The sequence below is a fragment of the Nyctereutes procyonoides genome, unplaced genomic scaffold (genome assembly GCF_905146905.1).
Source record: "Nyctereutes procyonoides isolate TBG_1078 unplaced genomic scaffold, NYPRO_anot_genome, whole genome shotgun sequence".
NCBI lineage: Eukaryota > Metazoa > Chordata > Mammalia > Carnivora > Canidae > Nyctereutes > Nyctereutes procyonoides.
The window spans coordinates 32,548,140-32,566,353 of NW_026575051.1; the positions used below are offsets into that span (position 1 = coordinate 32,548,140).

An 18,214-nucleotide genomic window follows, 5' to 3' on the forward strand; every position below is an offset into this window, starting at 1 on the left:
AACCCAGCATTTGTCGCACCAAATCCATGGAAAGACATAATATTTAAAACAACAAAATACTTTTATGGACTCTGAGACAAACAGTGCCCCACTGAACCTGTACACACGAACATGATCAGAAGGCGGAAAGACTCTCGATTAACTTTATATAAACTCCTGACATAAAAGTGAAAGATGAAACATAAATGACAGTCCCTTTTCAGCTCAACTGCTGAAAGAGCCAATCATCTACCTGTGAATGCACACCACGTACAACACTGTGAAGACCCTTCACCATCAAAGTGAGGAACTCTAGCACCTGCATCCAACAGTCGTCCTCTCTGCGAAACTGCTAATAAAGCGTAAACCTGAAAAGGCGTTATTCCCGGCTCCAAGGCGACATTGTTGTGATCAGGGAAAACCTGTGCCCGGGCTGGCGGAGTCCCGTCCTGCGGAGTCCCTCCGTGCTCGTCGAGTGGGAGGGTCACACCGGGAGAGACTAATAAGGGCAGGGATGCGTCCCCCTTCCCCACTCGCAGGGAGCTCCCTCGGGCCACTGCTCGGCGGTGCGGCAGCCCGCGCGGGCCGGACTCCGCGGCGCCTCTGAGGGGCTCGCCCCCGCGGCCAAGGTAAGTGCGCGGCTCTGCCCTGCGCCGGCCCTTTCGCTCCATCTCTCGCGCTCACGCCGGGGCTGGGTCATCCGCTCGGGTTTCTGGTCATTCGCGTGCATCCGCTTTTCGAGAGAACGCAAAAACCGTGCCGCGCAGTTTGGGCGGGTAAATAACGCACACCTGCAGCTACGCATTCCCATGGGCAGCCGAACGCTGGGACCTAGAACGTTCGGCCCGGTGGGACCACTTTAATGCTACCTGGCACGTGGTTCGTGTGCAGATGCTCACACAATGCAGGCTGTATGCCTCGTACTTTAGTTCTAGGTGGCCTTTCTGGCTACGTGTGCTCGTCAAGGAGAGCTAGGAGCACTGCTGATGCGGGGGGGGGGGGCAGACGTCAAATACAGAAGGAAAAAAATACCCATGGGGTTAAATGCACAAAACAAATAAACTCCATATAAATGCCTGCCATAAGAACATTTTTTTTTTTTTTTTTTTTTGAGCTACGTCTAGAGATGTTACCCACTGGAAGCGAGGAGACAGACAGTCAAGGGCTGGCTATAAACTGGAAGACGCGAGGTGCGGGGGGTTATTTCTCCCAAGGGCGGCTTCGCGGGGCCGCGCGGGCGGGGGTCCCGGGACTCCGGCCTCCCCCAGCCCCGGCCAGGGCCGCGGCGTCCGGCGGCTGCTCCTTAATTAGCCTGCAGCACGCGCCGCGCGGCCCGACCCGCCGCCGCCGCCCCCGCCGTGCCCGCCGCCGCAGCCGCGGGAACGTCCCGGTCCCGGCGCTCCGAGAACGCGGCCCCCGCCGCCGCCGCCGCCGCCGCCGCCGCCGCCCGGGCTGCGAGATCCGGCCGCCTCGGCCGCCAGCGCGCCGGCGCCGACGCACCGCGGCCGCGGGGAGGGGGCGGCGCAGCCCCGCCGGCCCGGGCACTGCAGGGTCCCGAGGAAGTTTGCTGGCGCGGAACCAAGCGCGCCGCCGCCGCCGGGCACGCTAGGCTCGTTCCGAGCCGGCGGGCGCGCCCGCGAATCCTGCCCCGCGCGGGGTGAGGGCGGGAGGCGGCCGGAGTCGGGGCGGGCAGGCCAGGTGGAGGAGCCGGCGGCGCAGAGAGATGGGGAGGCGGAGAGGTACGGGGTACCCAGCTCCGCGCCAGCCTCCGGGGGCGGTGGGCCGGGGGTCAGAAAAGAGGAGAGAGCGCCCGGGACCCTGGGAGTGCGGAGAGTTTTGATCGAACCATCCAGGCATTGCAGCAGGGAGCGATCCTGAGCCCCAGCTCGAGGGTGGGGAGTGCAGGGGGAAAGGAGATACTTGTGCTGCCTCCTGGCACTCACAACCCCCAGACTGCTTGGTCCCACCTTCTGCTCTGAAAGAGGGGTCGGGGGAGAAACAAGGGTGCGGGTGCGGGTGGGGGTGCGCGTGGGGGTGGTGGGGTGCCCAGCAGGAATCTATAGCTGCTTGCTAACGGAGGGGATGAAATGAGCCCCTCCAACGTCTCTCCCTACCCCCACCCCAACAAAAGGCGAAAGAGCAATGGCATTTGTCTTCAGTCCAAACCAAGCAGTACTGTCCTTTTAAGAGATTAAGAAAAGAAAAAAAAGAAAAAAGAAGGAAAGTACCAAACGTTTGGTTTCTCAGCATCTCCTTGCAGATGTGCGAGGAAGGAGCCGCAGGACTCCTAAGTGGAGATTTTTGATAGGTGCCTGCAAAGGAGGAGCTGAGGCGTTTGGTGTTCAGATGGTGGAAAGTGTACCTAAAATCGCCTCCTGAGGAGGTTGACAGGGTTCTTTGAGTGGGAATATCTCTTCAGGGTGAAAAAGAGGACGGGGGTTCCCAGGGGTAGAACCGTTCATCCTCTCCCTAGGGGATCACAAAATGGAGGTAGTAACTGGCACGTGCTTCCATGAGGCTTTGGCCAGTCTGATGTCCCAGAATGGTGAGGAGTCTAAGTGGGGTTTCCTGGGAAAGGAGAGAGAAGTTGTGGTTATACACCAGGGGAGTGCGCCTGAACCTGGTGAAAAAGGTCAGGGAAAAAGCAAAAAGGTGAAAGAAAGACAAATGTGATTATTATCACAGGACATTATCTCTGTATCCAAATCGTCGTCACTCAACGAACGAAACCATCTCAAACAGATTCTCCAGAAATGCGAAATTTCCATTTACTCAATGGTCCTTCTCTTTAATCTCTGCTGCTGAAATTGTAGTTCTTTTTTTTTTTCTTTCCCCTAGCAGGCAGAAGTGCCCAGTAGGTACACAGAGTGTATGGTTTCAGAGGCAAGAGAAGCTATAGAGATAGAAATCATAGTTGTACATGGACGTGGATGAAACTGGAGGGTATTATGCTGAGCAGAATAAGTCAATCAGGGAAAGGCCACTATCGTATGGTTTCACTCATGTGGAATATAAGAAATAGCACAGAGAATCATAGAAGAAGGGAGGGAAAACTGAATGGGAAGTCATCAGAGAGGGAGACAAACCATGAGAGACTATTAACTATAGGAAACAAACTGAGGGTTGCTGGAGGGGAAGTTGGTGAGGGGATGGGGTAATTGGGTGATGCACTGGGTGTTACACTCAAATGATGAATTACTGAAGTCTACATATGAAACTAATGATGTGCTATATGTTGGCTAATCAAATTTAAATTAAAACAAACAAAAAGAAAGCATAGTTATATGGCCAATTGACATCATAAATACAAATTCAAGTGAAAAGTGAAAAATTAGCAGGAACACAAACACAAAGGGCTAGAGAGATGCAAGTATATAATCTAGAAAGGATGCTGGGAAAAACAAATAGAACGAGTAGGATTGGAGTTGGATTATAAACAAGGCAGGCTGCATTAAGGTCATATATCTTAAAGAGGCAGAGAAAAGGGGCACCTCGGTGGCTCAAGCATCGGCCTTCAGATCAGGTCATGATCTCAGGGTCCTGGGATCCAGCCCCACATAGGGCTCAGCAGGTAGTCTGCTTCTCCCCTCTCACTCTCCCTTTGTGCTCTCCCCTTCTCTCTCTCAAATAAATAAAATCTTAAAAAAAAATTAAAGAGGCAGACAATAAAATGGCTTGGCAGAAGAGAGCAAGAGAGGGGGCATTCCAACCAGAAGGAATGGCATGTGTGCAGGCTTAGAGGTGGGAGTGAGCAGTCATGTGCCTGGTAAGACAGAGAATCCGAGCTGGGATGAAACCCGAGATGAGAGCAGATAGCACTTGCCTAAGGAGAGATCGGAAAGGAGAATATAAAGGTAAGAGGCTCTTTGGGGTGTTATTTTGTAGGCCTTTAGTGAGATAATCAGGTGAGGAAGTTGTATATTGAGTTTGGAAATTGATAGATGGCCAATGTGAGAGTGGAATAATAGACTTTACCCATGATATCCCATGACATTTGTGAAGTCCAATGGGTCTTGACACCTCTCTGAGAGAAATCAGAGTTAATCATGAGATTGTAAGATTATTAGATCATAAAGTTAGTAGAGCCCGTCAAATGAAAAGTAGGAAAACTTGATACATAAGGGAAAAATATACATCTATATTAATTCAAAATTTTAAGTGGCACTGGATCACTGAGATAGCTATATCTGTGGAAATGGAGCTATAGAATTGAAACCTGAGAAAATGTAGGTCATTCATAATGATAGAAGTTGATAATGGTTCCAAAAAAGTTGATGGAGACCACAGTAGGTCAGAAAAGTGAATCAATAAAACAAACAAGTTGTGGAGGATGAAGAGAATCAGTTAAGCACACTCAAGGAACCTGAGGTTGGAGACCCTCTGGGAAGTAAGCACTAGTTTTGAAGTGACAAGACAACCTAGAATTTTTTTTTTAAGTTTTATTTTTTTATTTTTTTTATTTTTTTATGATGGTCACACACATAGAGAGAGAGAGAGAGAGAGAGAGAGGCAGAGACACAAGCAGGCTCCATGCACCAGGAGCCCGACATGGGACTCAGTCCCGGGTCTAGAGGATCACGCCCTGGGCCAAAGGCAGGCGCCAAACCGCTACGCCACCCAGGGATCTCTTTAAAAAAGATTTTATTTATTTATTCATGAGAGACAGGGAGAGAGAGAGAGAGAGAGAGAGAGCGAGGCAGAGACACAGGCAGAGGGAGGAGAGGCAGGCTCCATGCGGGGAGCCCGATGTGGGACTTGATCCGGAACTCCGGGATCACTCCCTAAACCAAAGGCAAACGCTCAACTGCTGAGCCACCCAAGGCGTCCCAATAACATAGAAGTTTGAGAAAATGTGATCAAGTTGATCAGTTTACAGGATTATAAACATTAAGAACGAGGCAATATATTTTCTGTGATGGAAGAAAAATTCAGTAGTATTATCTTTTGTGCATCTCATTAAACAACTGAAATTAGATCACTGAGTCTTCTTTTAATAATAATTCTCCACCTATATCTTCTATAAATTTTAAATCCATACCTGGATATGCTACTTAAAAGCTTGAACCTTCATTTTGGAAATGTGTTGCTTTAGACTATATTCATCCTACAAATTGATCAAGTGAGTACCTACTAAATGCCAGTAGTTAAACATTAATGTTTGAGAAAACACAAGTAATAAGATACTTTCTTTTATAAGATGTTCAGTGTAAAGAAGAGACAGAATGCACATAGGTTATTAAAATGCAGTGTAGACTGCACTGAAGCAGAGGTGGGTACTGAGCTCTGTTGGATTGTTAAGGCAGTGAGTAAATGAACTCAGTGATCATTCTTGCAGTCTTCATAGAGGACGCGGCATTTGAATTGCATGTGGAAGGCAGAGTAAATGATTAGCAGTTGGAAAGAGAATTGGAAGGATATCCCAGTGGCCAAAACTGCATGTGCAGAAGCCTTGCACATGCGAGGAATTGTGAAGAGTTTGATGGAGTAAAGTTTGTATGGAAGGAGGTAGCAGGGGACACCTGGGTGGCTCAGTGGTTGGGTGTCTGCCTTCGGCTCAGGGCATGATCCCGGAATCCTGGGATTGATTCCCACATCAGACTCCCTGCATGGAACCTGGTTCTCCCTCTGCCTATGTCTCTCCCTCTCTCTCTCTCTCTATGTGTGTCTCTCATGAATAAATAAATAAAATCTTAAAAAAAAAAAAAAAGGAAGGAGGTAGCAGGCAATGAGACTGGTCAGATGAGTCCAAGACCGTACTGTGAAAAGCCTTGAGAGCTTCCCTTAGAAATGGCCAATGAAAAAGTACCAGGAGACTTTAATAAAGCAGAACACTAAAGTGATTAGATCCCTGTTATAGAATTCTTGAGCAGTAGGGAGATAGTAACAAGGGGAACGAGACTGAAGAAGAGGAATGTAGTTAGGAGTCTGCTGCACTTTTACAGATTAGAAATGGTAAGGAGGTAAAGTAAATCAGTTTTGTAAGGATGAAGAAGTTGGTATGGATTCAAAGGAAATTTTTAAAAGTATATTTTATAGACTTGATAGAGGTTTGATATAGGAGGGGTAAAGAATGAATTGAAGAGGATTTTGAAATTTCTAATGGGTTCTTTTTTTTTATTTTTTTATTTATTATTTATTTATTTATATAGTCACACAGAGAGAGAGAGAGAGAGGCAGAGACACAGGCAGAGGGAGAAGCAGGCTCCATGCTCCAGGAGCCCAACGTGGGATTCGATCCCGGGTCTCCAGGATCGCGCCCTGGGCCAAAGGCAGGCGCCAAACCGCTGCGCCACCCAGGGATCCCATCTAATGGGTTCTTAAGTTAAATAAGAATCCTGTAATTAAAATATAAAGGTCAGGAGTTTTCTATAGATTATAATGAGGGCGGAAACCTTGCCTAAGCTGCAACAGATTTCTGCAAATTAACTCCAATTTCATTACTGTAGTCTATGATAAAATTATGAAATAATGCCTAAGCTCTTGAAACTTTTATCCTGTTATCAGCTTGGAATTTAACTCTGGAGGCATGGCTTTTCAGCTGGTTTTCTCCAATAGTTTACAGACTCTGCTGTAGCTTCACTAAAGATAGATTCTAAAGATTGGTAAAAGAACAGATGTGTAACACCTGTTGTTTTTGCTTATTTACAAGATGTGTGACTTCATAACACTATGGTCAGATTTTCTTGGAATAATGTACAGGCATATTGGAAGATAGTCAAGAGGTTTGATTTAGGAATTGACCCCCTATCCAGTCACACAGCATTTCTCTTTGTGATGAATGCTCTGAAAATGTGGGTTCTTTCATTTAACAAATCAAACATTTTTTGGAAAGTTAAAATGTGATGTTGCTCATTTAACAGCCTGCATAAAGTGAATTAGGACTCTTTTTCTATTTTTTTTTTCTGTTTGCCCCTATCATTTGCCTTTCCCATGTTATTTTATGTTTCTCTCTTTATTCTAATATTCTGATCCTTTACCTCAATTTCAAAGATGAAGAGTGAGTATTATAAAATGTCAGATGGCATAACAGTAAAGCAATTCAGTCTGTAGGCAGATTTGGTGGGGTTTACTAAAAAACTTGTGCTAAGAAGTCCCTGACCATCTTATCTAGCAAGCTTGCTGTTTCATCATTCTACTTACTCTCCTTTCCTTTACTTCCTAGTGTCTATCTCACAAAGATAATATATGTGTTTATTTTTGGTCTCCCTGACCAGAGTGACACTAAGGACTTCCTCTACTTGGTGCCCTGCTTTATCCCCAATGACTACTGTCTGCCCCATGGCCCATAGGACCTGGATGGAATGAAAAATTCCATGAATGGAATGAAAAATTAAAGTTTTCCACTGTTCCTTTCTGTCCCTTTTGTGTTCTCTGTATGCAAATCTAAATTAATATGGAATTTTTGAAAATCCATGTCATAATTAAAATATTTTGGTAGTTAACTCATAGATTTTCAAGAGCTGAATAATGGAGATTTAAGGGATAGTGACTTTCTTTTTTTTAATTACCTTACCCCAACCAATATCCAAAACTATTCCAGTTAACCAAGGTTGGTGAGAATAATGGGTCAGAGGTAGTAGAGGTCATAGGCAGACCTTCAGGCAGCCTTTATCTTTTTGTTGTCATGACAATGAGAAATGAGTTACAGAGCTATCTGGATGATTTTAGAGGGTTCATAGGCTCCTGTGCCATTGTCTGCTCAAGACTGCCAGTACTGGGCATGCTCATAATTATGGTACTTTGTAGTGCTGGGAAAGAGCTGCTGGGTCTGGCTAGCAACTTGATAAAGAATAGCTGAAATTTTAAAGGTAGTATATAGGGATGTGATAGGTCTATCCCACATCCTGATGGTATAACAGCACTGACTTCTTAGTCTACAAGAACTTAGTCTAGAAGAACTTCTTAGTCCAGAAGAACTTAGTCTAGAATATCTAAGAACTTAGATCTCAGACTCTGGGATCTTCTGTATGAGCTTTGATGTCCCATATCTGTAGAATGAGGACCTGATACTGTTCTCTGTACCACTCTAGGCCCAGGCAACAAGGTCCCTGTTCTGGGCCTTACATTTTGGAAGGCCTTTTTATGGCCTTGCTCTGGATGTGGTCTTGCTCCCAGAGTAGGAGTCCACAGTATTAAGGGAACCTATCCACCCAAAGCCCAAGCTGTTAGATGAGGCTCTAGGCACCCAAGGTCCTGAAATTCCCTGACCAAAGGACTATTAGTCCTCTTACAGGACTGGTAGATCTCTCCCTTGGGTTCATCTCCTCAGGGACAGACCAAGTTACTGATAGGAACACTCCTAGGCCCCAGTGAGTTTCAAGGAGTAACTGCTTACAGCTGTTGTAGACAGTTTAGATTTACTGGTATGGTCTCATACATGTTGGGTGAGGCCCTGCATGGTGCAGACCAAGGAAGGAATGGGAAAAAATGAGAAAAGAGCTTTGGTCCTACCCAGAGGCTAGTTTATCCTTTGCAGCCTGCTGTGTTCAAGTCTAAACTTGACGTGGTCTTTCAGGTCTTTGTGAAGGTATACTTGTCAAGATAAAAAGATACAACATTCATGTATTTAGACATATGATATATGGATCTCTTGCCTCATACCCTGTTAGTGTTAGGGGCAGAGATGATTGCCTCTCAATAAATACCACATATAAAATAAATCTGCCTCAGAAAATGAGAACATGTGTAATCAATATTCCTCATGTCCTTCTTGAAATGTATCATGAGCCATCTTTGTACCAGTTTTGAAAAAAAAGTGACTTGAGAGCCTTCAGCTATCTCAGCATCCATATATATTATTATGAGGTTCTTAATTGGTCATTGCATTGGGAAAGCACTGAAGGTCTGTGTTAACATTGAAATCTTACCTGGGAAGAATAACACATTAAATTTTGACAATGTTGGTTTGGATTAATTTATCAAACTATTTTGATGGTTACCTCACTGGAATCTGAGGAGACAAAATAGAAAATTGGCAAGTTTTGATGATGAAGGAGCTTATAGACAGTTTTGAATTGAGAATTCCTGGAGAGCCCTGGAGGTGGGTCCAGGACAACAAGAAGCAGCCTGTAAACAGTGGGTTCTGGAAGCAGTGAGAAGGATCTGGAGGAGAGGTCCAGAAAGACTCCAGTAGAAGTTTTTCCCAACCCTGCAACTACCTGAAGCAGAGGTTAAAGATCTGAAAAAGGTATATTTTTAGAATATATACAAGGATTTATTTTGAAACTTTACCAAGTTTTTTTCAAATGTTCATAGTGGGGGGAAAAATGATCCTAGGGAAGTAGAGTACATCTGCACTTAGGATCAAAACAACAGAAACTTCAACTAGTAAACATGCTTTAAAATGTGCAAAGAGATGTATACCTGAGACTAATATTATACTGTTAACTATATTCAAATTAAAATAAAAAGGCTTAAAAAGAAAGAGAAATGTACGAAAAGAATGTTCATGATAATGATTCTTGAAATATTATAAGATCTTGAAATGCCTTAAGAATTATAAAAGTTTAAATTTTCACAACAGATTCAAAGATAAGTACATTTTACTGTATTTCAATATTTGGAAATTGATAATCTCTTTTTAAATTCAAAGACTATTTATTGAGCCCCTGCTTTTCCAGATACTATGTTAGGTGCCCAGGATAAGATGATGGACAAGACAGACATAATCTAAAAAAAAAAAAAAAAAAAAAAAAAAAAAGACAGACATAATCTCTGCCTTCAAGGAGCATAGAGTTAACAGGAGGAAATAAACATGTACACAGACAAAATAGTCTGAGCTGGAGAATCATGAGGTGAGGAATAAGGGCTCTTCCACACAGTAACATTTACATTGAGAGATGTAGGATAAATAGGACCCAGTATGATCCAGGTTGAGGAAAGAGCATGCACTAAAGTCCTGAGTTTGGAAAGAGCATGGGAATTTGAGGAATAGGACATCAGTGGAGAGAACAGTACCAAATGTGGCTAAAAAGGGGGTAGGAGCTAATTTAATCAGGGCTTCTAAGCCATAAAAAGGTTTTTGGATTGCATATGAAGTACAATGGGAAAACATTCAAGGGTTAAAGCAAAGGAGTGCCATTATTCAACTTTTATTTTAGGAAAAGTTCTCTAGTGCTGTGTAGCAAGTGAATTTGGTCAGGAGCCCATAGCAGATGGGGGAAATCAGTTAGTCTGATGAGTCTAGATTAGGGAAAATTGAACTAGGATTATGGCAGAGGAATGGAGGGCAGTGGATAGATTTGAGATGGGTTTGGGTTAACACTGTTAATGACTTGCTGACTGGATGTGGGTGATGGCGATAAGGGAGACGAGGAATGAGTGTGATGTCTGAGTTCCTGTTTTGAGCATTTTGATGGGGACTGAGAGTGGGAATAGTGTGAGAGGATTAAGTTGTGCTTGGGAATCAAGCATTTAATTTGAACATATTAACTTAGAGATGTCTGTGCAACATCTAAGAGGGAATACAGAATAGGCAGCTGGCTACACAGTCTAATAATGTTCAGAGAAGCATCGGCTGGGGATACAAATTTTAAAATCATCTGACACATACTGTTTAAAGCCAAGAGAATGGTAAGATCACCTAAGAAGATATAAAGAGATAGGCAAAGACAGCCCAGAGAACCCAGGACTAAGGAATCAGGTAGTAACAAGATTTGAGAAAGGATTTCGAAGGAAATCCCAGAGAGTGTGAGGACAGGGAGGCCAATGACAGTGAGAATTTCAAGAAGGAGATAATGGTCAGCTATTGGAAATACTGCCAGGAGTTGAATAAGATGGGGAGAGAAAAGAATTCTTTCAAATTCTTGCTGAACTTGGTAAAGAGACATCTCAATGGAAGGTGGAATGGCAATTCATCATTAAGTAGGACATTTAGTCAACTAACCAGAATATCATCTTCTTCAAACATCTTGCATGAATGAGATTGAACCTAAGTACTATCTCTAAGTGACTTAAGGAAACAGGAGACCTCAAGATTGAGTTAATATGCTTATGAGTTACTATGGCTGTTTAGCACTCTGGTTCTTTGTTGCTATAACAGGGACAAAAGTTTCAATGAACCTATATTTCTAGGATGCTTTGGCACTTCCTCATTGTCCAAATATCAAAGTCAACCTCAGACTGAGGAGATAACCTAACTCAATTTTTACTAATTATTATTTGTGAATGTGTAGAGCAAAGAATTATAATAGGAGGTAATTTTTATGAATACTTATTGTGTTCATGGACCTCTACTATACTTTACCCAGGTGTTAACTGATAATAAGTCTAGCAATAGATTATTTTTCAGGTAAATAAATGAAGGCTTAGTGCAATTACATAACTTGTTCATAAGTGACAAAGTCCAGACATGCAGTCATGATTTTAACCACTCTACTACTCTTCTAACTAATCAATTAATAAGAGTTGCTTCTGGAAAATGTCTATTCAGGCCCTCTGCCCATTTTTTTTTACTGCATTTTTTTTTCTTGGTGTTGGGCTGTGTGTGTTCTTTATACATTTTGGATTTTAACCCCTTATCAGATATATCATTTCAAATATCTTCTCCCATTCTGTAGGTTGCCTTTTTGTTTTGTTGATGGTTTCCTTTACTGTGTGAAAATTTTGTTGACAATTTTGCATCTGTGTTCAAGAAAGATTTGCCTGTAATTTTCTTTTCTTATATCATTGTCAAATATGGTGTAATAATTTTGCTGACTTACTGATTGACCCTTTTTGCCTATTCTCTGGAATTTTTTTATAAGTGAAAATTCAGTAATAATTACTGCTTAAGTATTTGGTAAAATTTTCTGATGTAATCAATTTATACCTTAAGATTATTTGCATGGTGATTTTTTTTATTGAATACTTAATAATGATAATAGTGTAAAATTTACTCCTTTTTTCTTGTCTATGTTTTAGTAATTGAAATCCCTTTAAGTAATAAAAATTTCTAGAAGGTAAAAAAATCACTGGTTAAAACTGCAAACAATCAAAGGATCTCTTTGATAATTAGATTAATATTTGTGAGTTCATTTATTTGAAATAGAATTGCCTTACCACTTACTAACTAATTTGACATAATAGGATAAGCTTTTAAAGTCATATGAGGATTAGGACTATATGTAGATGAAAGAGTTCAAAAGAAATAAGGCATAAAACCAGCTGTCTGATATTTAGAACCACACATACGTTTTTAGTATTGCAATTGCTACTTCTAGCTATTCATCCAGAAATATCTAAAATCTTGAATTAATTTTAAAATGCTGATCTTAGGGTATTTGGCATATGCAGAATACCAAAAACGGTGGCTTTAGTTTTTTTTTCTAGGGTATGTACTGACAACATTTAGACATTGGTATGATGGATTCTTTTATATTTGACTCTTGAATAAACTTTGAATGATAGCAAATAAATGATTCAATATTATTTGCATATTTAGAAGTCTTAGAATAGCTATTCTAATAATACTGCAATTGTTAAATACACTGAAGGAGCTGTTATATTTTTACTTGCAATTTATTCCCTTGTTAGTTATTTCACTATAAAAATTAATTTAAGTAATATTTAAGTTTTCCATTATAGAGATTCTGTATATTAAATCTTTTATTGTAATACCTATAAAGTAGTAGTCTATATTTATAAAGACAAATGATTATGGAGAGTAACACATCAATGTTAAACATGATACCAGTGGTAGGCTCAGGTAGGTAGGCATGGCATATATCCATTTTCTCCTAAACAGGTAGAAAGATTTCTTTTCACATGTCTAGTAATTACTTCAGTAGCAGTGATTATTTAACTCAGTAACAACATAATTAAGTTTATAGAAAACTTAAGACAAAATATGTAACACTAATATTCAGAGGAGAAAACAGAATTGTGAATAATAGGATTATATTTTAAAAATATAAATCATTGTATATGACACCAAAAGAACAGATGCAAAAAAATAGGTAAATTGGACTATGTAAAAATAAAAAAAATTTCTTTGCAGCAAAGGACACAATTAACAGAATAAAGACGTAACTCACAATATAGAAGAAAGTATTTGCAAATAATATATCTGAAAAGGGGCTAATATACAGAATATATAAAGAACTCCTACAATTTAACAACAGAAAACAAGATTTAAAAATGGAGAAAGGAGTTAAATAGACCATTCTCCAAAGAAGATACTCAAATGGATAATAAGCATATGAAAAGATATTCAATATCGCTAATCCTTAGGGAAATGAAAATCAAAAACACAATGAGATACCATCTCACACATTGGTTGCTATTAAAAATCCTACTACTACTAATAATAATGTTGATGAGGATGTGAAGAATTTGGAACCATTATGCATAGTTGGTAGGAATATAAAATGGTGCAGCTGCTATGGCAAACATTATGTTGGTTCCTCAGAAAATTCAAAATAGAATTATCATATGATCCAGCAATGCCATTTCTGGTATGTACCCAAAAGAATTAAAAGCAGGGACTTGAACAGATATTTGTACATTCATGTTCATAACCGCATTATTCACAATAGTCAAAGATGGGAGCAACCCAAGTGTCCATCAAAGGATGAATGATAGACAAAACATAGTATATACATACAATGCAATATTATTCAGCTTTAAAAAGGAAGGAAATTCTGACATGTGCTGCCACATGGATGAAACTTAAGGACATTGTGCTAAGTGAACTAAAGTCCCAAAAGGATAAATACTGCTTGATTCTACTCATATGAGGCACCTAGAGTAGTGAAATTTATAGAGCCAGAAAGTTAAGTGGTGGTTGCCAAGGGTTGCGGGAAGGAGAAATGGGAATTTAGTTTTCAATAGTTATAGAGTCTCAGTTTTGCAAGATGAGAAGTTATGGATGGTTGTGATGATTATACAATAATATGAAGATATTTAATACCACTTAAAAAGATTATAGATTTTATTTTGTGTTTTACCAGGATTTAAAATATCCTTTTTATATATAAATAAATAAATAAATAAATAAATAAATAAATAAATACACACAAATCATTTAAACTTTAAAAAACATATGTAAAGAAGAGCAAATTTAAGTTATAAGAGACTTTGTGGACATTGATAATTAGGAACTAATCTGAAAATATTTTTGGAGCCTCTTCATACTCATTAAGGTATATATTGATATATTATGTATAATTACCTAAATAATCATATATCCCATTATATAATTATTTATATTGTAAAATCTTTTGTGTTCTCTTAGGTGATGAGGATCTTCTAGAGATAATGATGAGAAGAACCATATATAATAAACTCCGTTCCAATATTTTGTTTTGTTGCAGGTCTGTGGCCACTTGTTCACATGGTTTCGAGGCACAATGAGGCACGCTGGCTCTTGGAAACTTTGGCTCTGGGTGGCAGTGCTTCTACTTCCTGCTTCTACTTCCGTGACGGTCCGGGACAAGTCAGGTATCTAGGCCACCTCTTTTTGTCCAGTCACTAAATGTTATTTATAGTATTTAAGTTATTTTTAAAAGTCATTAAAAATAAATTGTTGGGGTTGAGGAGGCCATAGGTTAAATCTACAAATACAAAAAAATAATTCATTGTTTTTCCCATTGACCTTTAATGTTGCACATTTAGACTTTCTAAAACTATCTCATTTTCCCATATGTATATTGTATTTGTCTACATAACCTTTCTTTCCTCTCATTGATGATTACAAATATAAACATGTGCATGTCTCTCTGTGTGTATTTTTCTCCTTTTTCCCTTTATTATAAGGTATTCAAATTAGAAGTACATAAATTTGTCACTAATTAGGATTAACCAGGAACATACCTACTCTTAATTAGGAAGAACAATAAACAGAATAGGAGATATAAAAGGAAACATAGTTTAATTACATGAGTTTTATAGTATTTCAGAGGAACAAAAGATTAACAGTCGTTAGAGCACTTATTGCACTTAGTAGATAATATTTATTTGCAGTTGTCAAATTCACAAATATCAATTTCACAAATGTTTCCAAAGCGCTGCAAGGCACTTTGAAACATTTACTGTCACCTCTGATTTTTAAAAATGATTATGTGGTGGGGGTGGCTCAGTGGTTGAACGTCTGCCTTTGGCTCAGGGCGTGATCCTAGTTCAGGGATGGAGTCCCGCCTGAGGCTCCCTCCAAGGAGCCTGCTTCTCCCTCTGCCTGTCTCTGCTTCTCTCTGTGTCTCTCATGAATAAATAAATAAAATCTTTTTTTTTTAATAAATAAAATCTTAAAAAAAATGATTATGTGGCTAGTTTGGAAAACTTTTCTTGAACTTTGAGTATGTGTAAATTACTGATCTGGATATACTTCTAAGTCAAACTAGACACATTGGAGAAGCCATTTCCTAAGCAAAGAGTGATTTCAACTCCTATGCAAAGGAGCACATAAGATGTATTCTGATGTTGGTCATACATGGTGATGTATTCTAAAACTGTGAGTCCTTTTGTACTTATTCTTTTGAATATATCTTTAAGAAGTTTTGTTAAACAGGTATAAACACACTCTGGTAGAGACTTTTGAGTTCAAAGCACACACAAAATTATTCTTATAAAGATATAATATAATAATAATAATAATAATAAATCTTGGTCTCTCAGTGTTATATAAGCTTTTATGATTTTATGTTAATTTGGAAGGAGGTGCATTTCCTAATAATCCACATGAAAGTTTGAGTAGTCTACCACTCTATCAAAGATATCCTGAGGCTGTTATATTTTTTGGGGGGAAAACACTTTCTTCAGTGAGACATAAATCATAAGTGACTCATGACAAAAGGAAGTCCATAGGGCAGGGGGAGTTCATTCTGATAATGTTGCTACTCTTAATTTCTTTATGTCTTCTGTTAAGAACACTAGTAGGTAATATGATTTGCAACTTAGACGCAGGGGATAGGACTTCTTTGGTTAGAAAGGAAAATGAATCTGGTTAAGTAGGACCGGTTTTTAGAGACATTCTAGTGCATAATAAATGTTCTTAATAATTTGAAGGATCTATGATAAGTGTATTTCGCTCTATATCGAAATGAATATAATCTGAGATGTATATAATCTGGTCCAATTAATTTTACTAAATTGATCTTTCTGGAAGATTTTCCTAAGAAGTGTGACTTCAAAATTAATCTGAACTCTAACACGATTCACATAACATGAAGTACCGAGGAAAATTAATACAGACAAAAATGAAGAGTTGATTTTTATCAGGCTGTTTGAGAGAAATGGTTCTTGAAGCAACACGTCCAAACGTGCCATGAAAATTGCTTCATTTCAGGTATTGATTGAAAATGTCAGCACAGCACTGTCATAAGGATTATTGAAGAATGACATGCTGGGCATGGTCGGACAGGGGCTCTCCTTATGTCTTGTGTCTCTGATTCACACTGTAAGGTTCCCTTTTTAGTTTCCTCATGTGTAGACCTGTGCGTGTGGTCACTAACCATTTACCGGAGGGAAGTGATTACATCTAAAAATAAGATATAACAAATCTGAGGGAGAGGCTAGGGTTTCAACTCTGGAGTCTGTGAAGTTGTCAGCAGTCTACTGTTAAACCTAAATACACGAAGGACAGATTGAGTCTTCTAATTGCTTTATTTTAACCTTATGGTCTGCTTAATGATACTTGGGATATTGTTCTAGTTGGGATAGAATTCCAAAGTAATATGGAAAGATTCAATACAACTTGAATTTTAAAATCTTGAAGCTATTCAGAATTCAGTTATTTCTTATTCTTTTATCAGTGTTACTATTCTATTGAGATTATGAGTTAAGGCATATTTATATATTTTCATGTTGCAAATAAACAATTTGAATGTGGCAGTATCAGCTCAGTTGTCAAAGAAGGTGGGGAAGAGAATCCTATTAAAAATATACATTGTACAGACCTTAAAACCTGTTTTAATCAGTTTCTTAAAACTTTCCACTGTGATAGAAGTTTATGTATTGAATAATTAATAGTTCCTCTTTTTGTTTTACTTTGTTAAATCTGATCTAAGGCCAAAGTACTGAGTTCCCATCAAAAGTAGTAAAAACAGAAAATCAGAGTAAGGAAAAGTAGCAAATCCCAGCCTGGGGCACGTTGGTAGCTGAGTAGGGTAAACTCTCAGCCTTTTTTTTTTTTTTTTAATTTGTATTTATTTATGATAGAGAGAGAGAGAGAGAGAGAGAGAGAGAGAGAGAGAGGCAGGCAGAGACATAGGCAGAGGGAGAAACAGGCTCCATGCACCGGGAGCCTGATGTGGGATTCGATCCCAAGTCTCCAGGATCACGCCATGCGCCAAAGGCAGGCGCCAAACCGCTGCGCCACCTAGGGATCCCTCAGTCTTTGATTTCAGCTCAGGTCATGATCTTAGGGTTGTGAGACAGAGCCCCTCATTGGGCTCTATGCAGGGCTCTATCTGGAGCCTGCTTGAGATGCTCTCCCTCTCCCTCTCTGTTCCTCTCCTCCCCCACTCTAGAAAAAAACCAACAAAACAAAACAAAGAAACAGACCATAGACAGATGATAGGATGCCATTTCTTTTTCTTGTGGTAAAACTTTGGGTTAACTGTCTAGATGGAATTGATTATAAACTTAGGCCCTAGACCGTATGCAGAAAGCTTTTAACATCAGTTTTCCATCAATCACAAGGAAAAACTGTTACTCTGAAATTTGGCTTTAATTAATTGACACACATGAAACTCTTAAACTCAGAGTAGAAAGTATGCTATCATATAGAGAATTTTATTTTGTGTTTTTAGGACTTCCTCATGTTCAATATGGTACCATGGAACTGACAAATATACTTTGCAACTCCTAAATTTTTAAAATGAAGGAAAGTTTCACAAGTATTCAATAAAAATTACAACTCCTAACCAGGTATTCTTTGGAGGAACAGCTTTGTATTAAAACAACAACAACAACAAAAACACACAAGAAGCTGTGAAGATTGTGTGACCTTTTGTGACTTTTCTATTCAAATAACTGTGTTCTCATTTCTTTTTTTTTTTTCTTGTTTGGTCACTTTTGCATATTATTTTTGTTGTATTTTGGTCTGATGATCCTGAGGCAAATGCTGCGTTATGAGTTTTGTCACTCAGAGTAAAGAAAAGTATTTTTCTTAATGCACGTTAGAAAAGAAGAGTGATAGGGGTATCTGGGTGGCTCAGTTGGTTAAGCCTCTGACTCTTGGTCTCATCTCAGGTCTTGATCTCCCAGTCATGGGTTCGAGTCCTGTGTTGGCCCCCATGCCCATAATCTACCCAAATCA

The 18,214-nt window shown here is 39.7% G+C and overlaps 1 protein-coding gene across 1 annotated transcript in view; it reads left to right on the plus strand.

Moving 5' to 3' along the window:
- Positions 1–570: 570 nt before the first annotated feature.
- The window catches only part of COL19A1 (collagen type XIX alpha 1 chain), a 303,786-nt gene continuing 286,142 nt past the window's right edge, over positions 571–18,214 (plus strand). Inside the window, exons 1-2 of the mRNA XM_055329613.1 lie at positions 571–608; positions 14,271–14,397. Coding sequence (XP_055185588.1) covers positions 14,307–14,397 — 91 coding nt within the window. The 5' untranslated portion in view covers positions 571–608; positions 14,271–14,306. The remainder of the gene's footprint in view (positions 609–14,270; positions 14,398–18,214) is intronic.